This window comes from Haliotis rubra, unplaced genomic scaffold (genome assembly GCF_003918875.1).
Source record: "Haliotis rubra isolate DU_JTF1 unplaced genomic scaffold, ASM391887v1 Scf378, whole genome shotgun sequence".
NCBI lineage: Eukaryota > Metazoa > Mollusca > Gastropoda > Lepetellida > Haliotidae > Haliotis > Haliotis rubra.
Window position 1 is genome coordinate 95,423 of NW_025767055.1, and position 27,015 is coordinate 122,437.

Sequence of the window (27,015 nt, forward strand, 5' to 3'; positions counted from 1 at the left end):
TTTAGCAATTCACGTTTGCATAATCAATGTAAAATAATGTAAAATAATACTGATATTAAGAACATATGATACTTGCTAGAATATTTGGGTTGTTAGGTGTTGCGATGCGTTTTGGTGCAATCTAAATCAAAAGACATTTTTATCACATGCTAATCTCGAACATATAGGCATGTAATCCAGTGGTTCATGTGTCTCATGACGACAAGTCACGTGTCAGTTTTATGAGTAAACGCTTTACAGATGTGTTCTTCTGAGGTATAAACATCAAGGAAGTTTTAACTCTTGCAAGTTTGTTCATATCAGTTTGTGTTTCCCAACAGGCACTGCGAGTCCAGTCAAAGATGATGATACAGGCAATGCAACAGGTAAGACTAACTGGGACAGGTGCGTGATTGATACTTAATGTGTCTTCCCACCGCGGACAATGTAAGTGATTTTCCACATTACACTAATATACATCATTTACGTAAACCTTTATCAACACCTACAGAACATATATCAGTATATATAAATACCTCCTCTGTTTCAGACGTTCGCTTCATCGTCGTGTGTTGCCTAATGGTGTTGCTCTTGGCATACTTAGCTGTAGTAACAACACTTAATGTCAGGTAAAATTATCTTTGTTGTTACTATCGTTGACGGCTTTTGCCAGGGAAAGGGAAAGTGAGAGAGAGAAAGAAAGAGAGACAGACACACACAGAGGAGAGAGAGAAAGAGAGAGAGTTGTGTATGAAAATAAAATTCTTTGTTACATTGCATCCCGGACGTTCAGAATAATAGGCCATCAGAGTGAATGTTACATTGATATACAGTTAAAATTTCAGCATTAAGATTACTAGAGATTGAATACTTGTCAGTATTGAGATTCTTACCCTTTGAACGTAAATATGAGCTAAGCCATGTAACTAACCTTTTTCGTTATATCTTTCAGGCTCAGACGACTACAAGCCCTAAGCAAAGCTGAACTTGAAAAACAATATATGTCACTGGAAACTCCAGAGGAATCATCTGCCTATGACGTCATTACAAAACAAGGAGTCACTAATGATGTTTAACTTTTCTTCAGTCGGGAAGCGGGTGTGTCTGATTACTTACAGTTTGTCAACGCGTAGTTACGAAGCAGGTAGTGATAAGAAAATAGCAAAGGCGTTTTACTTCATCAAAACACATAGCAGCCCCATTATGTTTCCTTGTTCAAAGGTTTCAGCTTTGTTTAAACGTCTTAGATTAGGAGATGTCACAAAGTGACTTTAGTTTCCCGTGGGACCACCGAATATACGTCGAGTTATTGATATATCGAGATGATCTAAGAATTATCACAAAATCTCAAACTGCATCTACCTGTAAGTCTTTTATTCTTGATCAAAATGACAGAGAGACAGAGTTTATTTCCAGTAAAAGGCCGTAGACCGAAAATACATTCAAAAGGAAAGTCCAGTGTAGTCAGGGGCACAATGATCATTCAAGTGTGTTTATAATAATCCTTTTTAACATAAAATAGATACAAGGCAACAGATTTTACAGTGTCTACATTAGTATTCTTGAAAGGATTTGCTAAAGAATATACAGTATAAGGCTTTTTAACACATTTTGTTATAAACCTCTCTCTTAGTTGTGAATAGGATTCACAAATGAACAGTACATGAAATTCCTCTTCAATATATTTAAGACCTATGTTTCTCATGTTTCATTTATTTTTCATTATTCTATTCAGTTTAAAGAAACTTTACTTTACCTAATACAGAGAGACTTTTGCCCATCTTGAGTGCTTTGTTAAATCATTTCTTTATGAGAAAGTGTACCAAACGTCATTCATGAATTGGGTAATGTTAATAATACTTTTATTCAAAGACATAGGTGCATAAATCATTGTTTTGATTAGAAGGTTCACTTCAAGATCATGTCACATGATTGTGAATTCAATTATATTTTTCTTGAGTCATACAGATGTGCACAGTAGCTCAGACTCTTTAAATTATTTGAAATTCATCATCCTTGCTGTTTAAAGGAGTTTAAGTATAGAAATAAGCTAACGGGTAAAAGAAACGATACCAAGTCGTAATCACTGATATTACAAAACGACAAACCACCATTGTGTAAAAGGAAAGTGAATTTTAATAACAGGTATATGGGCATGTGTATGCAAATGCATGTTGCCCATACACCTGTTGTCAAAATTCTCGTTTATTCTGCCCGTATGGGCATGGGTGGGTTGATGGAGGACATGGTGTAAGCTAGTTTCAGTTAATTTTGTCATATATATGAAATGAGACATCGTACATTTATCTGTGTTAACTTTCCCTTGGACAACAGTTACCATTAAAAGAAAGACTTGTTGAAAGTTTTTATAGTAAAGTGTAGGGCTAGTAATATTTGGAAAGGACTAATGACATACAAAATCAACTAGCCCGAAGAACTAGTTAAAATGTTTAGTGAGTGTCGAACCCTGCTGTTTTAAAATAAAAATATAAACAGAAAAATGTTCTGGTTGTTTATTTTTTCTTGCTTAGAAAGAAGCTATACAATGCACACTGGTTACTCGCATATAATGTGATTCAATTTGAAGGTAAAAGAATATTACAAAAAGGACAGATCTCAATAACTGTTCTTTCACAATATATTGCAATACGTATCGCGATACAGAAGAGTGTATAGCAATATATCTCAATACGTATCGCAATACAGAAGAGTGTATCGCAATATATCGCAATACGAAATTTGGGGCAATAAACAGTCCCAGTGTTTGCGTTGAACGGCTTTTCACTTTTCTTTTGTTTATCCTTTCATTTTGTTTAATAGCTTTGTTGAAATTCAATTATGTTACTAACATTAAATAATTATCTAAAGAACTCTGTATACGATTTTAGTAAAAGACCACCAAAGACATGCTAACTTCAAAACTAATAACTTTTACACGTGAGACTGACTTGTGAATAAGCTAGCTTTATTCAATACAAAATTTGTTGCAAGATTTAAATATTGAGGATAAATGTCTCAGAACATTCAGTTATCAGGAAAATAGCGAGTAGATCCTCCACGTGCTTCAATAAGGGAGGCAATCCATGGCCTCAAGCTATCAACAAGGTTGTTGACAATGTCTGGTCATGTAGCGTTCCAGATTCGAACCAAGGATGCGCACAATAACATTTCTAGGATGGACTACCAATTGTCGTACTTGCCTACCCAGATGGTCCCAAATGTCCTCAATATGATTCATATCTGGACTTTTCGTAGGCCAGTGTGGGGCGATGGGGTAGCCTTGTGGTTAAAGCGTTGGCTCGTCTCGCTGATGACCCACATGTGTGCAATGTGTGAAGCCCATTTCTGGTGTCACCCGTCGTGATATTGCTGGAATATTTCAAAAGGCGGCGTTAAACCATACTCACTCACTCACTCACTCTAACGCGGGTCAGTGCAATCTGTGAACACCCTCCCTTTCCAGGAAAAACACCAATGGCCCTGACACAATGTGGAACAACATTGTCATCTTGCAGCAGGACGTTGTTGCCGTATACCTGTCGTGCATGTGGAATCAAATGTCAAAGATATTTTTCATGAATTTAAGCTTCTTTATTATTTCCCTCACAACGTTTCGGGACCATTACAGATCCCTTCATCAGATGGACTCTACATACAACTTCTAAATGTCGCTAAAAGACATCATGGAATCAAATGCTTTTTTCCAAAATGTCTCTGTACGAATACCACCCTATACCAAAACCGAGTCACCCCCCGCCCCCAACGCTTGCTGTGTACCCCCTCTCCAGTAGCCTACGGTTCACCGTTTGCCTGCTAAGCCTCAAGATAGCAAGAACACCCCCATCTTTCTCTTAACACCATGCCACATAAATATCGATGTCGACGTACAAGGCGGAAGTGAGGCCTGTCGTCCCTTGCGCTTTTCGGGGTCTACCTGTACAAATGTTTGGTACTAATGACTGACGATTTCGGAGCAAATTTTTTATTCTCTGTAGAGTTCTAACGCTTACGTGCAACTCACGACTTATGGCACGGCTGTTAGTGAGGGAGAGAGTGAGAGAGTGAGTTTAGTTTTACGCCACTCTCAGCAATATTCCAGCTATATGGCGGTGGTCTGTAAGCAATAGAGTCTGGACCAGACAATCCAGTGATCAACAGCTTGAGCATCGATCTGCGCAATTGGGAACCGATGACATGTGTCAACCAAGTCAGTGAGCCTGACCACCCGATCCCGTTAGTCGCCTCTAACGACAAGCATAGGTTACTGAAGATCAGTTCTCACCCGGATCTTCACGGGTGGCACGGCTATTAACGCCAGGCGCGTAGCAAGCTATTTTGTTTGTGCAAGCCCGATAGGTTGCATAGCTGTATATTTAGATAGTATTGAAGGCTTGTCCAACTTTCGTAGCAAAAATCATGTGTTAGCCCGAGCTTTTGTTTGTAATGGTAGCTGCGCCCTTGAACGCCAGCCTGACATTCCTACAATCTGGTTACATAATGCAAGTGACAATGGCGCTGGTATTGTATTTTGTATAAAATTCGTCTTTACAAATATAAGACATGGCACATTGAAACGTATATAGTTTGTACTCGTCAGCTGATCAGGGTCGGCCAACAGTGTATCCCAGCCCGTGCACAGAAAACAGCCATATAGTTGTTGAATCGAATCTGGATCCCAGGACTTGATCGCCTTTACTGCAGGTTTTCCTGTCTTGATATTCTGTTTGTAGCACGGAAGGGGATGTACTGTATTATGGTCGGAAGTTCCAAGCGGTGGTTAGTCAGCAGCTTTGTAGGATCGTTTTATGTTTCCATAGCACCGGTCCAAAGTTGTATTTCTCCTAGCTTGACAGTTCACACATTGAGTGAGTGAGTATGATTTTAAGCCGCTTTTAGCAATATTCCAGCAATATCACGGCGGGAACACCAGAAATGGGCTTCACACATTCTGCCCATGTGGGGATTCGAACCTGGGTCTTCAGCGTGCCGAGCCAACGCTTTAACCAGCAGGTACAGGTCTGTGATTCCTCCACAAGAGTGGAGACCAACGTTGAGACACGAACATGTATTCTGTTTCCATGGAATTGGATTCCATTGATATGCCACTGTAGAAGTCATATATGTCTCTCTGAGCCGTGTTGCAGATATTAGCATCCTGTAATGAGTTGGTATCATGCGTGTTGGTGTTTTCATTATCCCCAGGTTGTACTTCATTGCTGTATGTATGAGTTCCTGCAATGACGTCATAGATAGATGATCCCCCCTGAGTTTCTCGGGGCATATACTGCCTTTCAAGTTCTGCTTTGGTTTGGGCTTGTTGTCGTCGGAGTCTGAAAGATATAACAAAAAGAGTTTCATGGGTTTGCTCATATCTAAGTTCTTTTTTATTATTATGTTTTACAGATTAAAGATGAAAATGCAGCACAGAGGGTTCGGATGATCCTGGCACAGTCAGGCTGGTAAGGCTCGTCATCAGCGAGGCGAGGTCCGCATATTTATCATGCTTTTCCTGAATCTTGTTAATCACATTGCTGTCAAAAGGGACAGAAAATTCAATGATATATATAAATTCATTGGCTTCATCTTTATCAAAAGCACAAGATCAGGTTTGTTGGCAGGAATTCTTCGGAGGCTGTATATGGGCCTATTCCACAGAAGTTTGAAAGCATCATTTTCCATGACGCCCTGGACATGTTCAGGGTCGTACCATGGATGGATCTTTGGAGTCAAAGCCACAGGCATGACGAAGAACCAAGATATTCTTAGTCGGGTCTGTGCCTCCCCTGGGGCAAGTCCCATCTCCAGTGTGGTTGGTTTGACTACCGGAGGAAGGTTGACTGGACTGCGGAGTTGAAAGATGGTTTGCTTTTATTATTATTATTATTATTATGTTTTACAGATTAAAGATGAAAATGCAGCAGAGAGGGTTCGGGTCATCCTGGCACAGTCAGGCTGGTAAGGCTCATCATCAGCTCAGGGCCCTTGCCCCCTCTACACGCAGACCAGACAGCGAATTGGACTTCTCCCAGGTAACACTGCCTAGTCGAACCCAACAAGAACTTTCAGGAGAATATGAAGGCTCCCCAACACTGCAGCCTTCTGCATTACCCAGAGTGTCAGAACGGCTGTGCTCCCGGTAGAGAACCCAGGCGCTCCCCTGATCTGCGCCAAGAGATCAGGAGGTACCAAACCAAGGGCACCGAGAACAATAGGGAGCCTGACGACAGTGTACTTGGGATGCAAGCGAGACAATTCAAAGGCGAGGTCCGCATATTTATCATGCTTTTGCTGAATCTTGCCAATCACGTTACTGTCAAATGGGACAGAGAATTCAATGATATAAATAAATTCATTGGCTTTATCCACAAGGACAAGATCAGGTTTGTTGGCTGGAATTCTTCTGAGGCTGTATATGGGCCTATTCCACAGAAGTTTGACGGAGACGGTAGTAAAAGCAACGAGCCATGCCATCATGTCGTTTAAGATATGCTGTTTATGCCAAAGAAGGGCATCCACTGACAAGGTGTTGGACAGTCTCCGTGAATTCATTACATAGTCGACATTTCATATTGATATTTTCTTTAAGAATCACATTAAGGCGATTACGAGTGGGAAGTGACTGGTCCTATTATTATAGGATATTTATATAGCGCAAATATCCAGGCAACTAGTGCATGCTCAAGGCGCTGGTATTTTTTCCCTCGATCACTGGATATCAATCTCAACGGCACATCGTATTATCAATCTCAACTGCCTGGGGAGCATACACCATCTCGTCATATACCAACGGATTCGTGGGTTCTTTTAAGTGCACAGGGTTGTGTACTTTACACTAGGGGTTGTGATAACCTGCACACAAAGTTGACTCCAAGGTTTTTACACCCGGTCACACGTGGTCTCTATCCCGACACCTCCAACCTCGCTGGATCACTGCCTGCCGCCTTATCCAGCGTACATTATCACCCATGAAGATCCGGGTTAGAATTGATCTTCAGCAACTCATGCTTGTCGTAAGAGGCGACTAACGGGATCGGGTGGTCAGGCTCGCTGACTTGGTTGACACATCGGTTCCCAATTGCACAGATCGATGCTCAAGCTGTTGATCACTGGATTGTCTTGTCCAGACTCTATTATTTACAGACCGCCGCCACATAGCTGGAATATTGCTGAATGCGGCGTAAAACTAAACTAACTCATTCACTTTTGTTCCTCTCTCTCTGTTTATGTATCTCTCTTTCTTGTCACTCTCTCTTTCTTTCTTTCTTTCTCTATTTCTCTCTCTCAGGTAAAACGGATAGAGGATCGTGACATTCTACTTGGCAATAAGTGTTGTTTCCACAGCTGAGTATACCAGAAACAACGCCATTAGACAACACACGACGATGAAGCGAACGTCTGAAACAGTTATTTTATAAGTTCTTATATGTTGTGCAGGAGTGGATTAAAAAAGGTTACAAAAGAAAGCAAAAGCATGCATGAATGAACATCTGTTAAATTTCAGTACACTATTCAATTCTACAGTAAATGGACACAATTTCATTTCTTACAAAGTAAACCGCCTCCGCGGTGTAACGGTTAGAGCGTCCGCCCGGAGAGCAGAAGGTCGCGGGTTCGTTCCCCGACCGTCATACCAAAAGACGTTAAAATATGATACTTGTTGGTCCCTGCCTGGCGCTCGGGATTAATGGGTACAACAAGGACTGGTCGGCTCGGAGTCAGTATTATGTGTCTGAGTGGGGTATTCATGCTTCACTGCGGCATGGTATCTCAGTGGGATAGCACTACAAAACCAGCTTAAGTCTGGGCTAGTATATGAGTGAAATATTCTCAACCACATAAGCACGACGTTAAACCCAGTTTCACCTCACCTCATACAAAGTCGAAAGTACCTTTTGACTGGCACTGAAAGACACGTGGTATCATAATCTGAACATTTACACAAGTCAACAAGGTGTTTTTACTGCAAAATGTCTTCAAATGTTGAATCAATAATGAGTGTGACCACCATTGGCTTCAATACAAGCCAAAACACGTCGACGCATTGATGACGTAAGAATAACGATCTGTTGCCATTCCTGTAGGAGACATTGTTCCAGTTGTTGAGCGGTGACAGGTGGCGCTGGCAGTCTTCTGATGTGTCGATCCAGGTAGTTCCATAAGTGTTCTATCGGATTCATGTCGGGAGAACATGCTGGCTATGGCAAAACAACGATGTTAGCGTTATGCAGAAAGTCGTTTGTCAGTCTTGCTGTATGAGACCTTGCGCCATTGTCACTTGCATTACGTAACCAGATTGTAGGAATGTCAGGCCAGCGTTCAAGGGCGTAGCTACCATTACAAACAAAAGCTCGGGCTAACACATGATTTTTGCTACGAAAGTTGGACAAGGCTTCAATACTATCTAAATATACAGCTATGCAACCTATCAGGCTTGCACAAACAAAATAGCTTGCTACGCGCCTGGCGTTAACAGCCGTGCCACCCGTGAAGATCCGGGTTAGAACTGATCTTCAGTAACCTATGCTTGTCGTAAGAGGCGACTAACGGGATCGGGTGGTCAGGCTCGCTGACTTGGTTGTCACATGTCATCGGTTCCCAGTTGGGTAAAACGATGCTCATGCTGTTGATCACTGGGTTGTCTGGTCCAGACTCTATTGCTTACAGACCGCCGCCATATAGCTGGAATATTGCTGAGAGTGGCGTAAAACTAAACTCACTCTCTCCCTCACTAACAGCCGTGCCATAAGTCGTGAGTTGCACGTAAGCGTTAGAACTCTACAGAGAATAAAAAACATGCCCCGAAATCTTCAGTCATTAGTACCAAACATTTGTACAGGTAGACCCCGAAAAACGCAAGGGACGACAGGCCTCACTTCCGCCTTGTACGTCGACATCGATATTTATGTGCCATGGCGTTAAGAGAAAGATGGGGGTGTTCTTGTTATCTTCTTGCTTAGCAGGCAAACGGTGAACCGTAGGCTACTGGAGAGGGGTACACAACAAGCGTTTGGGGCCGGGGTGACTCGGTTTTGGTATAGGGTGGTACAGAGACATTTTGGAAAAAACATTTGATTCCTTGATGTCTTTTAGCGACATTTAGAAGTTGTATGTAGAGTTCATCTGATGAAGGGATCTGTAATGGTCCCGAAACGTTGTGTGGGAAATAATAAAGAAGCTAAAATCCATAAAAAATATCTTTGACATTTGATTCCACATGCACGACAGGTATACGGCAACAACGTCCTGCTGCAAGATGACAATGTTGTTCCACATTGTGCCAGGGCCATTGTTGTTTTTCCTGGATAGGGAGGGTTTTAAGAGATTGCACAGGCCCCCGAGTGAGTGAGTGAGTAAGTGAGTGAGTGAGTGAGTATAGTTTAACGCCGCCTTTTGAAATATTCCAGCAATATCACGACGGGTGACACCAGAAATGGGCGTGACGAGCCAACGCTTTAACCACAAGGCTACCCCACCGCCCCACACTGGCCCGCGAATTGGGACCATCTGGATAGGCTTTCGACAATTGGTAGTCCATTCTGGAAATGTTATTGTGCGCATCCTTGGTTCGAATCTGGAACGCTTGGTTGACCAGACATTGTCAACAACCTTGTTGATAGCGTGAGGCCATGGATTGCCTCCCTTATTGAAGCACGTGGAGGATCTACTCGCTATTTCCCTGGTAACTGAATGTTCTGAGACATGTATCCACAATATTTAAATCTTGCAACAAATTTTGTATTGAATAAAGCTAGCTTATTCACAAGTCAGTCTCACGTGTAAAAGTTATTAGTTTTGAAGTTAGCATGTCTTTGGTGGTCTTATACTAAAATCGTATACAGAGTTCTTTAGATAATTATTTAATGTTAGTAACATAATTGAATTTCAACAAAGCTATTAAACAAAATGAAAGGATAAACAAAAGAAAAGTGAAAAGCCGTTAAACGCAAACACTAGGACTGTGTATTGCCCCAAATTTCGTATTGCGATATATTGCGATACACTCTTCTGTATTGCGATACGTATTGAGATATATTGCTATACACTCTTCTGTATCGCGATACGTATTGCAATATATTGTGAAAGAACAGTTATTGAGATCTGTCCACTTTGTAATATTCTGTTATCTTCAAATTGAATCACATTATATGCGAGTAACCAGTGTGCTTGTATAGCTTCTTTCAAAGCAAGACAAAGGAAGAAACAAAACATTCTTCTATTTATATTTTTATTTTAAAACAGCTGGGTTCGAAACTCACTAAAAAATTTAACTAATCCTTAGGGCTAGTGGATTTTGTATGTCATTAGTCCTTTCCAAATATTACTAGCCCTACACTTTAACTATAAAAACTTTCAACAAGTCTTTCTTTTAATGGTAACTGCTGTCCAAGGAAAAGTTAACACAGATAAATGTACGATATCTCATTTCATATATATGACAAAATCAACTGAAACTAGCTTACATCCTGTCCTCCATCAACCCACGCATACTCTAACGAGCAATATAAACGATACTTAGTCAAAATCACTGATATTACAAAACGACAAAGCACCATTGTGTAAAAGGAAAGAGAATTTTGACAACAGGTGTATGGGCAACATGCATTTGCATACACATGCCCATATACCTGTTATTAAAATTCACTTTTATTAAAATTCACTTTCCTTTTACACAATGGTGCTTTGTCGTTTTGTAATATCAGTGATTACGGGACTTGGTATGATATTGGACCGCTCAACCTTAACGACGGGCCACAATCAGTTCTGTTGTCAAGTGACGTCATAGTGGGTGCGTCGGTTCATTCGACTTTCGCTTTGGACTGGCAGATATTCTGAGGCAAAAGTCATAGCAACCAATTCCCACTTTAAATAGCGGTAATATTGGCTTTCTTGCTATCGGTAATACCTCGTTAGCTTATTTCTATACTTTAACTTCTTTAAACTGCGAAGGATGATGAATTTCAAATAATTTAAAGAGTCTGAGCTACTGTGCACATCTGTATGACTCAAGAAAAATATAATTGAAGTCACAATCATGTGACATGATCTTGAAGTGAACCTTCTAATCAAAACAATGATTTATGCACCTATGTCTTTGAATAAAAGTATTACTAACATTACCTAATTCATGAATGGGCAAAAGTCTCTCTGTATTAGGTAAAGTAAAGTTTCTTTAGTCTGAATAAAACAATGGGAAAAAAAAGAAAAATGAGAAACATAGGTCTTAAATATATTGAAGATGAATTCCATGTACTGTTCATTTGTGAATCCTATTCACAACTAAGAGAGCGGTTCATTACAAAATGTGTTAAAAAGCCTTATACTGTATATTCTTTAGCAAATCCTTTCAAGAATACTAATGTAGACACTGTAAAATCTGTTGCCTTGTATCTATTTTATGTTAAAAAGGATTATTATAAACACACTTGAATGATCATTGTGCCCCTGATTACACTGGAATTTCCTTTTGAATGTATTTTGGGCCTACGGCCTTTTACTGGAAATAAACTCTGTCTCTGTCTCTCTGTCATTTTGATCAAGAATAAAATACTTACAGGTAGATACAGTTTGAGATTTTGTGATAATTCTTAGATCATCTCGATATATCAATAACTCGATGTATATTCGGTCGTGTCAAGGAAAACTAAAGTCACTTTGTGACATCTCCTAATCTAAGACGTTCAAACAGAGCTGAAACCTTTGAACAAGGAAACATCATGGGGCTGCTATGTGTTTTGATGAAGTAAAACGCCTTTGCTATTTTCTTATCACTACCTGCTTCGTAACTACGCGTTGACAAACTGTAAGTTTTCAGACACACCCGCTTCCCGGCTGAAAGAAAGTTAAACATCATTAGTGACTCCTTGTATTGAAATGACGTCATAGGCAGATGATTCCTCTGGAGTTTCCAGTGACATATATTGTTTTTCAAGTTCAGCTTTGCTTAGGGCTTGTAGTCGTCTGAGCCTGAAAGATATAACGAAAAAGGTTAGTTACATGGCTTAGCTCATATTTACGTTCAAAGGGTAAGAATCTCAATACTGACAAGTATTCAATCTCTAGTAATCTGAATGCTGAAATTTTAACTGTATATCAATGTAACATTCACTCTGATGGCCTATTATTCTAATGCAATGTAACAAAGAATATTTTTTTCATACACAACTCTCTCTCTTTCAATCTCTCCTCTGTGTGTGTCTGTCTCTCTTTCTTTCTTTCTCTTACTTTCCCTTTCCCTGGCAAAAGCCGTCAACGATAGTAACAACAAAGATAATTCTACCTGACATTAAGTGTTGTTACTACAGCTGAGTATGCCAAGAGCAACACCATTAGGCAACACACGACGATGAAGCGAACGTCTGAAACAGAAGAGGGAGTTATTTATATATACTGATATATGTTCTGTAGGTGTTGATAAAGGTTGTAAATGATGTATATTAGTGTAATGAGGAAATCACTTACATTGTCCGCGGTGTGAAAACACGTTAAGTATCAATCACGCACCTGTCCCAGTTAATCTTACCTGTTGTGAAGACACATTAAGTATCAATCACGTACCTGTCCCAGTTAGTCTTACCTGTTGCATTGCCTGTATCATCAGCTTTGACTGGACTCGCAGTGCCTGTTGGGAAACACAAACTGATCTGAACACACTTGCAAGAGGTGTAACTCCCTTGATGTTTATACCTCAGAAGAACACATCTGTAAAGCGTTTACTTATAAAACTGACACGTGACTTGTCGTCATGAGACACTTGAACCACTAGATTACATGCCTATATGTTCGAGATTAGCATGTGATAAAAAAGTCTTTTGATTTAGATTGCACCAAAACACATCGCAACACCTAACAACACAAATATTCAAGCAAGTATCACATGTCCTTAATATCAGTATTATTTTACATTGATTATGCAAACATGAATTTCTAAATGCCTATTTCCTAATGAAGGCGCTAAAGTGTTTGTGTCTTGGATTAAGGCGGTAATAATATACTATGCAAAATAAATTCTTATCAATTAGACACTCAGATATGAAGTGTCGGCTCAAAATATGATCATGGTATTTAGACGACGGAGAGGTATATATGGCAAAGAGTAATTCGTCAGCATATTAATCGGCGAATTATATTGCTGTCTGACCTTTAACACTGGCTCAGATAGCTGCAGGCAATTTGACAGTGATTTTTTGTATAAATGTCAGGGTATATATTATCCTGATAACAATTACATTGACATTGCTCTGTTGCTGTTGTTATTGTTGTTGTTGTTGTGTTCTGGTGCCCAGTTCCACATTCCCCTGTGACTTTGTCACACACCTCACACTGGTTCAGACAGCTGCACACACCAGAACAGTTCAGACCGTACGTGTAGTCTCCACATTCTGAAAGCCAATAGGTTTCAACAGAAGACGGTTTCTGTGAGTAAACTGATTCCCTAGGCTCTAACGTTGCCCTGTGCCTGGTGCTCAAAGAATAGGTTAGTTCCGAACTGTGATTAATCAACACTTTGTATACAAGTTCATGCTTTGCCCATATTATCAAACTATTTGAAAAGAACTTAGAAAAGGTTGTGCAAAGATTTATCATTATTTCGGTATCATTGTTTAATGTACATTTGGATTAATTTGGGTAAACATGATACGGTCAAAAACCCAACCTTTCACACACAGTGGTGGGGCGTATCCTGGCAAACATCCCCTTTCACAGTGTCCAGTTGACCGGTCACAGCCAGGTCCATCCTTGCAGTGACCACAGGTGGCTGAACAGTTTACACTGTACTTTCCCTGGACACATGCTGTTGGAATAATAAACTATATCACCAGCTCACCAGACGTTTTCAGAACCCAGGGTAATGGACAAAAGTATCCACGTTAAAATATTAGTTCTTGAAGCTATATTATTCGTATTGACCTGGCGACAAAATTGTAATCAGTCATTAATTCTTAATATAAATGATAAATGTTATTGAACATAAATGATTTCAGATATTGTGTGTCATTGAGACCTGCATATAGGAGGACTGAACAGTTTGATGTTGTCTTCTGGATGAATTAGAATGAACACGTTCAGAGTGTACATGCATTTGAAATGTGGTGGAGGAATGAACGCTTACATACTCTATAAAAAAGTAGCCGAGATATTGAAATACCTTTAAATTTCCAAATCTGTTATCCTACTTTCTAGTAATAGTTGAGTAATAATATTCTGTGAAGTGGAAGCAATGGGGTTTCACAAAAGGGGACAACTTGACTGAAGACACTTCTTATCATTCAGCTACAACACTTCATGTGGTGATGAACATGTGGAGTTTTGAGTGTTCATGGTCCATTTTCCACAACAGACTCCTAAAGAACCGCGTCAAACGAGCCAATTTTGAGTTATATTTTGTACATAAATATCTTCTATAGCATGGAAATATTCAACTTACATCAAGAACAACCAGTTGTCAAATTGGACACATTACATACATTAGGGACCAGTTCAAAAGTTCACTGTAGGATTAAATACTTACTTCTTTAGGTTTGGAGACATGATTTGCGAACATCACATTTGATACAAAATTGTCGAAAACATTTACCACCATTTTTCAAAGGGAAATCAATCATATTAGAAAAGTCTTATTTAAACTCAACATTTGTCAACAACTCATCATTCAGCCATGACACAAAGTAACCTGGCATAACCTTAGTCTTTTGCTTCTAGACAGTTTCACCTTATCCGAGGTCAAGCGCCCTGTCAACCACACCTTAGAAATCGCCATACATGTGCATGTATAACATGCATGGAGACAGTCAGTGATGTTCAGACCGCCATCAGATTTCAGTTACAGTCTAGATGAACTAGTTATGAATGAGATTTCCGAATGTATGCAGGTATTCAGCAGCATTGACTACAGAAAAACTGAAACTATTATTATATTTAGAGAATATAACAAATACTTGAAAACAAAGGCGGCGTCTTGTAATAGCCTAAAATAAACAAAGAGAATATATTTCATAGGCGAACTGTAATTTTAATTTTACTACTAAGAATTAAATCATAAAAATTATTAACGAAATGCAATATATACATCACTATGATTGGATGAAAGTGTCACCTACATTTGCAATATGGTTCTTCAAAGTTATCTGTACATCCCAGCATACAGACACCAGTAGTTGTATTGCACGGTGAGTCACCTTTACACGAGCCACATTGTTGTGAACAATTAACACCGTAGCGTCCTTCTACACAGTCTGATACAGGCAGAAACATATCATTTAAAAAATGACCATACAAAATGATGAAATTGGTAACATTGGTGGTGATCTTCAAATACAGTGGCCTCCCTTGGTTGTGTACAGTTCACATTCCATCCCAGCTCTTGACACGTTAGTTGCTAGTCCCACCCCCACCCCAACCCCTATCCCCCGATACAGAGATATGTAATGCGAGGTACCAGTGTATTGTTGTCATGAGACTCTCAGAGAAGGCCAACGATAGTCCCATTCCATCCAACAGCTGCAAAATTTGTGGTACCCATGTGGTATAATATAACACTGAAAAAGGAAATTGGGTATACACAGATCGTCTTTTGAGAAAGTAGAATCTCATGCCCCCTTTAAAGGTCTGTTAACCATCAGTTATTGGTTTGGGATTCGAGTAACTTCACATCGAGATTGTTTAGCGCCTGAGTAGTTGAAGCCAAGGTCCAGCCTCCTTACCCAAATTACCCGTGAACATCCGGGTTACAATTGGTCTTCAGCAACCAAGGCTTGTCGTAAAGGGCGACTGGGTGGTCAGGCTTGCTATCTTGGTTGACAAGTCATCATATCCCACTTGCGTGAATCGGTGATCATGATGTTGATCACTGGATTGTCTCGATTATTTACAGACCACAACCATATAGCTGAGTGTGGCGTTAAACAACCAACAAACCAACCGACCGTACCCAAATCACCTGTTCTCCTGTCAAACTGTTTCTACAATGCAGTTAGCTTCGAAGACTTTACTGTAGATTACTCCAGGATTTGTGCACATAGTACTCATGACCAGGAGCAGCTAACAATGCCACAACGTTGGACGTCTTCTGCTTTTGGGGCGGTGGGGTAGCCTACTGGTTAAAGCGTTGGCTCGTCACGCTGAAGACCCGGGTTCGAATCCCCACATGGGAACAATGTGTGAAGCCCATTTCTGGTGTCCCCAGTCGTAGCAGCCGCAGTCAGTCTGTCTTCTGCTGTTGTCATAGTATTGTGTCATTTTTTCATATTAATATTTCAGGCTTTCCCTGGTAATTTCATTTTTCCACAAAGAAAAGGTTCGGAAAGTTGCTAATAGTCGACTAATTCAAGTCTAATTGATCTTAGTATTTAAGTAGTAGAATCTGGCAACTACTTTTGAAAAAAGCACTGACATTTTGTTAATGGCGAATTAGCACGAATGTATTACTTGAATAATTACGCCACCACAAATGACACCCTTTTCGTCAGTAACAGACATTTCTCACCTTTACACAAAGGGAGGAGGTAACCTATTTGACATCCCTGTGTGCAGTGTCCATCATCCTTATTACAGTCGGACGACCGGCTACACTGACCACACGTGGAGGAACAGTTGATCCCATACTGACCCTGGACACAATCTGTACAGGTGATAAAGTAAGGGACGTAGATCATCGTTCATTCAGTCTATGTTTATACACATAAATTGTTTATTAAATTTTAACAGTATGTTATGTTCAATAAAACTATACCTGTCAACCTTCTAGCGCCTCATAGACAGTTTTCGTTATTCGGGGTAATAATGTTCACCATGTACATGTTGTGTGAGCTTAGAGCATGCCAGTGCGATGTGGAGGTCGGCGTTATATAAGACGTCTTATTATGTGTGGGTGTGTGGGTGTGTGTGTGTGTGTGTGTGTGTGTGGGTGTGTGTGTGTGTGTGTGTGTGTGTGTGTGTGTGTGTGTGTGTGTGTGTGTGTGTGTGTGTGTGTGTGTGTGTGTGATTTTTTAAGGTGTTGTTTTCACGCAAATTATGTTTTCACACCGATTATGTTTTCTAATATCGATCTATAGCAAATCAGCCTCAACATAATGTATGTTTCTCTTGTCCATGAAGCAGCGTCATCTCACCATCCTGGCATCCAACCCCTGTCTTCCCAGCACGGCAGCCACTTGTACAGCTCCCTGTGGTCTTGTCGCATACTTCTATTTCATTCTGACACTTGCACTGTTTACTACAGTTGGTGCCAAACCACCGATCATTGCACACTGAAAATATTCAAAACCTAGTAAGCATTCACATGAGTATAACCGTTGAAGTTCCTTTGGGGGAAATAACAAACACATAATACGTACGCAACTATATATATGTAATATATATAATAGGTTTATGTTACCTTCATGTAAAATACTTTAATTTCATTGGTCAATGACACTTTAACAAGTTTCCGTGTCAACCCTCCCAGGTGGGTGACAACTGGATTAAAATATTAGCCGCTGCCACAGTAACCGCCAAACTCTGTACCGAGAAGCTGTATCGTTGTAACAATCGTATGACGTCGTAATATGACGCATGCAGTGCACGGGGTTCGAAAACCGTTCGATTAGCTCTCTTTGAATTCACTATGGACACATTTATTTTATCGACTTTCATTGCTTTATGTAAACCATTTTATACATTGCATCGTTTGCACACTCAACTTACACATAATTAACTATGTTTTATAGCAGTTTTAAGCTTGTCAGAATATGCTTCACTGATATTAAAAATCCAGTCGAGAGGCAGACGTCCTATAATCGGTAGCGAGCTTATCGATCTTCAAAATAGAATGAAATGATATTTTGGACATTTAACATGGCAGTAAGATAAATACGTAGTAAACGTTGTAATATATATATACTAACTCTTTCTAGGAATTCCCTACCCAGAGAAAAGTAAATCACAGATCAGCTGTGAAAGCATGCATATATATATATATATCCTTATCTCTGGGTAGGGTGTTCCTAGAAAGAGTTCAATTATAAGTGTTATCACCAAACTGCAATTACTTCAGGATTTGATTAAAACTCACATTTACAATAAGGTGTTTGAAAGTTATCTGCACATCCTTGTGTACAGACACCAGTGGTTGTATTGCACGGTGAGTCATCTTTACACGAGCCACACCGTTGTGAACAATTAACACCATAGCGTCCTTCTACACAGTCTAATATGGAAAGAAAGAATATCATTGAGACAACGACCATATATAAACGTATGAAATACATTCAAATGAAACTGTCGATAATCCTTCTTCGTATTCAGAAAAGTTAGCCGTGGTCACCTTGCTGTCGTCCCAGGACTTGACTTGACGCCATCACAACTGTAAGCTTCACTGACTTTATTGTCAGTTACACAAGGATTTGTGCATTCAAAGTGTGACAAGGAATGGCTAACAGTACCACAACCCTATCGCTAGGACTTCTTCTGTTGTTGTAGTCTGCTTTCATTTTGTCATATGATCATTTTGTCATGTGAGTACTTTAGATTTTCCATGGCAATTTTAGTATTTCGGAAAGTGGATGGAATAGTCAATGAGTTTAAGTCTAATTGAGCTCAATGTTGACGTAACCATGTTACCACAACGCACTCACATACTACGGATGACGTGAATCTCTTCTAGAGTGTAAGTTTCTTATAATGATACTGATGGTAATGTCAATGAGCCCCGGTAAAACCACATGCACATTTGCCTCAACATAACAAGAAATTTACGATTTATAAAGTATTTACCCACAACTTGTGTCACATACGTGAACTAGTCTTATTTAAATCATATGACACATATATTCACATCACAGCACAAGGGAATAAGAGCATTTGAACCAATATAAAATTAACACAATCAGGAAATACTCAAATTATCTGTACATAAAATCTGTAAGTACTTGTATGGAAAGATTCGATACCGTGAAAATTATGTTTATATGTTCAGTAGGTTAGAGACTAACTGAAGAAAACCATTGACAAAGGCCTTAAAAGATTCCTTAAAGAATACTTCGTATTACCCAGTTCTCGAAAACGTCGAACATGTATACCATTCTATCAAACTAGATCACACGTCCTTACAACACTTGCGTAATGTTGTTGATACAACAAAGAAATGAATAGAGTTTAGAACATTTTCATGCAATTCTCACCTTTACACAAAGGGGGACTGTAACCCTGTTGACATCCCTGTGTGCAGGTTCCATTAACCTTCTGACAATCAGATGACCCACTACACTGACCACACGTGTAGGAACAGCTGACCCCGTAGTGACCATGGTCACAGTCTGTAAAGAGTGTAAGATACTCACAATATAGCAGCAATAGAAAGAAATATCTCTAGATGGATACGTAATTGTATATTATATGCACGATATCATAATGACTTCAAAGGATATATTACATCACTATAATGCCACCAAATATCCAGACGATGTTTTCAGGAGCAGTATTTTAAAAACGGGCATTGCAATACACGATATCAACGCATTACAATTGTACATAACAATATGGCCACGCGCTCTATATGGTTAATTTGCCATTAGAACGACAGACTAATCTAAAGCTAGTATTAACATGACCAAACCTAACCTTGCTGACACCCTGGTCCGTGTTTCCCAGCAGCACATCCACTCCTACAGTAGCCAGTCTCCTTGTCACATACTTCAGATGGATCTAGACACTGACACTGCTTGTTACAGTCAGAGCCAAACCAACCATCACTGCAAACTACAAGGACATCAGTCTCAGTTTGATAATGTTTGTAATATACTTTCTATAGTCTAACAATGGGTATAAAACTTTATGTTATTTATCACTTCCTTGTAGAACATGTTTCACTGAAACCTTGATATGCAGGATACGTTATTTTATCGTAAGGAGAGCTCGGGAAATATAGCCAAAGTCAGGAGTTGTGAGAATATAACCTCGTTGGAGATTTTGGATCTGGGGTTTGTTTGTAAATTATGATTCACATAGTCTTGAATACCTATTACCTTCCAAATTCAAAATGTGACAGTTACAGTGTTTTGGGCAAGAGCTTCTCTTCCCTTGACAGTCATCACTGTATGGATGATAACTTTGCATTGAGTCTCTGTGTTTAGCTACTTTTTCTAGTAGGGGTGGGTATTGCAGAGAATTTTCACATTGCGATATATTGCGATGCGAAAGCATATATTGTGATAAGTATTGCAATATATTGCAAGAGGGTTTTTCTTAACAATGAACTACTTATAATCGAGTTTACGCTTTATTTATAAAGCAAAAACACAACAAAGTCACATATCTTGATTAAGCTTTCATATAAACCTTCAATCATGACAAAATAAGAATATAAATAATATTTGGCACAAATGAAACAAGGAAAAGAATATTTTAACATCAACTCAGAGGTTACTAGTTTGAACTAGTTTCTCCACTCTCAAAAAAAGCCCTCAGATTTTAGACAGCAACTTGACCTGGTCAGGACATATCAGGGATCATTAGTCATTAATGAGTAAATATTTAAAACATTCTGATCCAAAACATTGCGAAACACTTGAACAAAAATATAGAACACAACTTCAAACCGAACTTAACAAACCAGTAAAATGTAAAATCTTTGAAGGGCATGTAGAAGTGGAATGCATAAGAAAAGCAATATAGAAGTTGACATCCATAAATCTTGCTTTTCTCAGTTAAATGTAATTTTCACCACTATCATTCCCACCACCATTACCACAGTTGCCACAATCATCAAGATTTCCGAGTGTTACGAAGTTTTCCGAATGCATGTCAAAATAACGGTTTTTCGATCCGCGTATCGCAATACGTATCGTTTTCATGTCTGAACCGGTTAATACCGGTAAACCGGTTATATTGCGCAGCCCTATTTTCTAGCATGTACATGGTTTGCCATATGAAATCACAGATACATTGTCAATCATGACCTGTTGATTGTATGGTAGTACGTATTGTACTATATAAATTCGCAATTCAAAATTTTGAGATGTTACCTTTGAACCTTATTCTCTAATTTAAGCTTTAAAAAATGATGTATTTAGCATTCGGACGTTCTACAAGTATCCATAGTGTGGATTGTAAGGTTTTGGGTAAGACTTCACATTGACACAAATGAATATGCCTTTACAATACAACTTCATATAGTTTTTCCCAACCTTGGACTTGTTTGCTGTTTCACACAACAGAACGCAAGTAGGAAATGATTTTCTAAACGAATCTGGAAGAATTGCCCTAAAAGCTAAATAGACAACATCTAGCTCTTACTCAATACATTGGTTGCAATTCAAAACGAAGTGGTGAAACGTGGACATCATTGAAATTATTACGTGATTTAATTGTTTGTTTCACCATATGGCTTTTTATTACTGTGCTAAAGTTGAATGTATACTGGGTATCTTTCACTTCCAAACATTTTAAATTGTCAAAATGAAAATGTCATAAAATTAACTTCTGTATATTTATTTAAATCTAGAAAAACGTGATTCAGTTTATACTGTCAACTACATTGTAACATAGGCCATATGACCCACATTACTGAATAAAATTTGTCTGTCTGTCAGTCTTTTATCTTGGGTAATAATATAGCTGAATTGATTTAATTCTCTCATTATATACCTTGCCTGCTGTCAACAATATCATGATAGCAAACGAACTATCGACCTCGATTGGATCAAACTTACCAAACACTTGAACCTCGCACAATGTCAGAAATTGTCCGCTTATGGTAATGGTAACATTGTTCCCCTTCATGACGTGGGTACATGTGACGTCAACAGGGTTTGTGACAGGTCCATGTAACCAGTCAGGTGTTGTTCCACTCACAGGGACACACAGGTCGCCGTTCACAAGCACCTGCAGGCCATTGTTGTTTTCCCAAACTTTAAACCATGAAAATGTAATTGAAAAATTAAGTGTAAAATGAATAAATGATTAGAGGATCATGAAATACAGATGTTAATATCAAGTATTTGAACAAAGAATAGTGTTGCCAAACATCCTATACAAGAACGTTTATTTCTGTAAGACCTATGATTAAGGCCAAGAAACATCCTGTAACTTGCACGTGCCGCAGGCAGTCAGTCATTTCGTGTGAGACACTGCGGCTAAAGCGATCTTCTTACTAATCATCCTGCTGGGTTGTCGCCCCTACAAATTGTGACATTGCCAGTAGACGTCAGTGTCACCTTGCGCTTCCTAGATAGGCCCCAACGTGTTTGACGACGTCGAAATGAACGTCAGGGCAACATCAGCCTGAGACGTCGGATTTAATGGTATGACCGAGGGAACCCCACACCATACTGTACAAGGTAGGTTCATGGACTGTGCTATCGGGACGGCGTTTGAGACGACCGTTTGTCTTTCAGGACGACAATGCCCGTGCTTACCGTGCACAAATCCCTAATGCCCAACGGCTATCTGAAATCGACTACAGGAGACTCATACACATATTGCCTCGTTGAGCGAAGAATAATTTTACAAATCGTATCGTCTTTATGCACAACGTATCCCCAAACGACATTACCTGTTCAAACGTGTTCCCAATTCGACCGGCAGTATGGTTATCAACTATAGCTAAACATTGAAATATCTTAAATTTTATATTTATTTCCAGAACCGTGAGGATCCGGGTTAGAATTGGTCTTCAGTAACCCATGCTTATCGTAAGAGGCGACTAACGGGATCGGGTGGTCATGCTCGCCGACTTGGTTGACACATGTCATCGTATCCCAATTGCATAGATCGATGTTCGTGCTGTTGATCACTGGATTGTCTGGTAAAGACTCATTTATTTACAAACCGTCGCCATGTAGCTGGAATATTGCTGAGTGAGACGTTAAACAACAAACCAACCAACTAAATCTCAAGTTTTTTCTGAGTATCCCACATTTTAACGTACTTCCAGGATTGGAGTGATATATACGTACATGTTTGTTGTGCGTGTTTCCATCAAAGATAAATGGGTAATTCATGGATCGTTCATGCTTTGGTTCTATTGATTACTATCACTCGATGCTAATTGGGTTGAATAGCATTGGGCGTGAAACAGGTGGTGATGTTCTAATTCTGTACCTCACACGTGTGTCGTACAACAGTGACCCCCACCATCAACGTTCATGCTCTTGCTTTTTTCATAAGCAATAACGGGGCTTTTCGAGGTTTACACTTTATTAAACCAAACAAGCTCGTCACATGCACCATTTCTCCACACTCGGCAAAGGTCTTGTTTTCACATTTGCTGAAAGCTTACATTAAAATTTCAGCAAAACAAGCCAATAGTTGTACGACCAAAAATAATGATATTTAATATTGTTGTACGCATTTAAATGCATCAGGGGCGGTAAGGTAGCCTAGTGGTTAAAGCGTTCGCTTGTCACACCGAAGACCCGGGTTCGATTCCCCACATGGGTACAATGTGTGAAGCCCATTTCTGGTGTCCCCCGCCGTGATATTGCTGGAATATTGCTAAAAGCGGCGTAAAACGATACCTACTCACTTACTAAATGCATCAACTGATTTCTATGTTTCAGTCACCAAAACATTTGTAACACCTTGTGGTGATGTTAACAGCTGGCTGGATATTAAATAAAAGCCGGCTTGTATGATGACATTGCTTACACATTCACATTGATACACACCAACTGTTTTCTATAATTCAGTATAAAAGTCATGCAAACATTTGTAACACCCTGTAGTGATATTAACAGCTGGCTGGATATTAAATAAAAGTCAGCTTGTATGATGACATTGTTTACACATTCAAATGTATACACACCAACTGTTTTCTATAATTCAGTCATGCAAACATTTGTAACACCCTGTGGTAATGAGATGTGTATTATATAAAAGTCAACTTGTGTGATGAAAGTGTTTAAATGTCACTACAATCTGACTTCTAGTCTTGCATAATATATTTGGTTTTGTAACTAACATATATTTAATATAGTGGAACTTTGCATGTGTAGCACTTACAGTCCTTTCTCAGGTAGATCCTGATCCTGCTGATGTTGAACATCCGATGATCATCAAGAAGAACCTGCCAGCTTGCAGCTGCGTTGTTTGTGTAAGAACACCTCCTGTGACTGACGTCTGTGTCAGTGTTCCCATCTACAGCATACGCAGCACAGTGGGGGATGCCGCCTTCACTATAATTGCTACTCTGTGCTGCTGTCTTTTGAAATGCAATGTTTTCTGTAAGCAGATGAACAGAAACATACCAGAAGCTGACTCGTATGTCATTAAGGATGTTTGTAGTACGTTTGGTACAGGATACAAGAGCGAGATTATATCCATCATCAATATATTGCTTGTCAGTACTAACGTGTTTTAGGCGCAGTCCCAAACATAAAATGCTGCTCGTAAGAAACGAACAAATCTACGGGGTGTTCAGGTTCGATTATTTACAAGCCAACGTCACATGGTGGATTGTGGAGATGGACAAGAAAATGTGCTGAATTAATTTCAGTTGCAGGATTGATGACATTGTGAGCGTCAAACTGAAAACTATCTTCATGCATTGTTACACCCCCATTCCAAAGAGATTTCGGACTCATCGGCCACTCATCGGAACCAAAGTTTTTCCCTTCCGGTAACCCACCGAAGAGTATCGTATCACAGTCCGAGGAATCCGATTTGTGTTTGTCGACTATCAGGTCAGTGTCCGACGTGTCGGGCGTGATCCGATGAGGCGAAATCGTCCGATAAAGGAACTAAGCTCAGAGCTTGGTTCGCCATTGGACGCTATTTCCGGTCGCAAATGGAATCAGTGTCCGATGAATGTCGAGTCAGTCCGATGTGTGTCAGATTTGTGTTGTGCAACTATCGGACGTGTCCAGCCGACGTCAGACGGCAATCTGATAAGTATCCGATGATTAACAGTCATCTGACGCTCATTTGATTGCAGTCTGCGGTGTGCCCGACGCGCCTGATAGTCGCCCATCACCAATTCGATTCTCCCCGGAGGGTAACATGATATTTAGCACCGTCCAATTGCTATCCGGTGTGACATCGGAGGTAATCGCTCACTAACTCAACTGCCATCCGACATGTTCGCGGACAGAAGGCAAAGAGGCGACCTTCCATTCTCCTGGTATAATGTTGTGGTTGGCATCCTCTGTATCCAGCTGACCATGGTGCATGGCTGGGTGTCGTATTCAGATCAGGTTGTGGAGGCAGTCACAGGTTTCTATAATGTTAAGCACAACGTCAGGTTGCTGCTGTAATGTTTCTTGAAGACTCTGGAATCTGGCTGCCAGTATTCCGTAAACGACTCTCCGCGACTCTTCGGGCTCTACTTATGCGATAGTTATATATCCGCTCTGTAAGAGTCACGTTCTTTCTCGAGTAGGGCTTCATCATGTGGGTTCGCAAAGCAAAGGCGTCATTCCCAATGAATCATGAAGTATGGCATGTTCTGGTTGTCACTGGTCATTGGCTCAGGTGGGGGATCCCATTTGACCTCTCTCCACTGTCTCTTTGAGCTCAGATCAACAAGTGCCATGAGGACCACTGAGAAGAAATGTATGGTAGAGACTGCCTGAGTTCTTCAGTTTCCTGAGTGCCGCGTGCTTGCCATCAACTGCCCCCATTACATGTGGAACGTTCTCGTATTTTTCAATAATTGCATGATGCCATTCTTGTTCAGTGGTGGGACACTGGATCACTTCATCAACATACTCATCCACTATGACTTGACAGACTTCGGGGATAAACTTGTAAATTGTTTCTCGAGCAACCCCGAAGCTGTATGACAGTGATGGATACCGATCGCCAGCTGCAAGGTGCCTTAGGGTGCAGGCAAACTGGCTCTCCTGGCATTGGTATGACCCTTCGTGAGTCTTGGTGCGAGTCTCTGGAGTAGTTCATCAAAGGATTCTGGCGTAACTCTCAAGAAATTGAACAATACCGTTGTATCCTCCATTCTCAGTTCAGTCACGAGTCTGGTGTAGTGCCCATATAACAGCCTTCTATCAGCTTGCATCCATGGTCGAACCCAACAACGACGCGATCTTCTATCCCTCCTACTTAGCCACTTCTTCATTGCAGCACATGTTTACATGGAAGTGCACGAAACAAAAGGAAATCGGTGTGGAGACAACTACACACATACATGTTACAAGGAAGTGCATGTATATTTAGTAACACAGTGAAATCAGTATGACGATTACCACACACATATATGTTACAAGGAAGTGCATGTATATTTAGTAACACAGTGAAATCAGTATGACGATTACCACACACATATATGGTATTTGATTAATCTGGTCGTATCCTTATTTATCTTACCCATTTGGCAAAAAGGTCCGAACCATGGTGGTATGCAAAACCTGCCGGATGAAGATGCTGAACAGGGAGTGTTGGGGAAATCAGAGCAGCCATTAGAACAGTGACACGACTCTGCAACACAGAAAGAAGTCACTTTACACAACCTTGAGTATCTGAATATTTACGTCGGAACGACATACACTGATAAACATTGGTATATATATATATATCAGGTCTTGTTGAAGAAAATATATGGAAAACATTTTTCATTATAAATCGGGAACTTTGAACCACAATAACATTTTGAGGGTATGGTTATATTTGACACATAATAATATGTGTGATCTATCAATGGAATAATGTTGATAAAATATCTAGCAATGTTTCGGAACCGATAAGCCAGTTCTTATATATGCATTTTAGACGCATGTATTTAAGAACAGATGAAGATAAGGTCAGGAACGGGTTAGGTGTTGGATTGGTGAGTGTTTAAATATTGATGGATTTGGGTGGTTTGATTGGCGATGTGTTTGAGTGGTGATGTGTTTGAGTGGCGATGTGTTAGGGTCGCGAAGGTTTTGAATGGGGATGGTTTGAGTAATGATGTGTTTGAGTGGTGATGTGTTAGGGTGTTTTGAGATGGTTTGAGTAATGATGTGTTTGAGTGGTGATGTGTTAGGGTCGCGAAGGTTTTGAAGTGTTTGAGTAATGATGGTTTGAGTGATGATGGTAAGGATTTGGATGGTGAGGAGTTAGGATAGCTTT

At 39.9% G+C, this 27,015-nt stretch overlaps 2 protein-coding genes across 3 annotated transcripts in view; one reads left to right on the top strand and one right to left on the bottom strand.

The window, feature by feature from the left end:
- Positions 1 to 1,443, top strand: part of LOC124286196 (multiple epidermal growth factor-like domains protein 6) — a 62,817-nt gene extending 61,374 nt beyond the window's left edge. For both annotated transcript variants that reach the window (XM_046722541.1, XM_046722542.1), the window contains exons 12-14: positions 321 to 365; positions 530 to 608; positions 932 to 1,443. In XM_046722541.1, coding sequence (XP_046578497.1) covers positions 321 to 365; positions 530 to 608; positions 932 to 1,055 — 248 coding nt within the window. In that variant the 3' untranslated portion in view covers positions 1,056 to 1,443. The remainder of the gene's footprint in view (positions 1 to 320; positions 366 to 529; positions 609 to 931) is intronic.
- A 10,198-nt stretch (positions 1,444 to 11,641) lies between these two features.
- Positions 11,642 to 25,483, bottom strand: LOC124286176 (multiple epidermal growth factor-like domains protein 10). The gene is made up of 13 exons (XM_046722525.1): positions 25,408 to 25,483; positions 23,956 to 24,174; positions 21,666 to 21,863; positions 19,576 to 19,713; positions 19,137 to 19,271; positions 17,088 to 17,225; positions 16,463 to 16,597; positions 15,078 to 15,212; positions 13,634 to 13,771; positions 13,234 to 13,358; positions 12,554 to 12,605; positions 12,257 to 12,335; positions 11,642 to 11,943 (listed from the first exon to the last, which is right to left on the bottom strand). The coding sequence occupies exons 1-13, from the start codon at positions 25,481 to 25,483 to the stop codon at positions 11,820 to 11,822; spliced, it is 1,692 nt and encodes a 563-aa protein (XP_046578481.1). The 3' UTR covers positions 11,642 to 11,819.
- Positions 25,484 to 27,015: the final 1,532 nt, after the last annotated feature.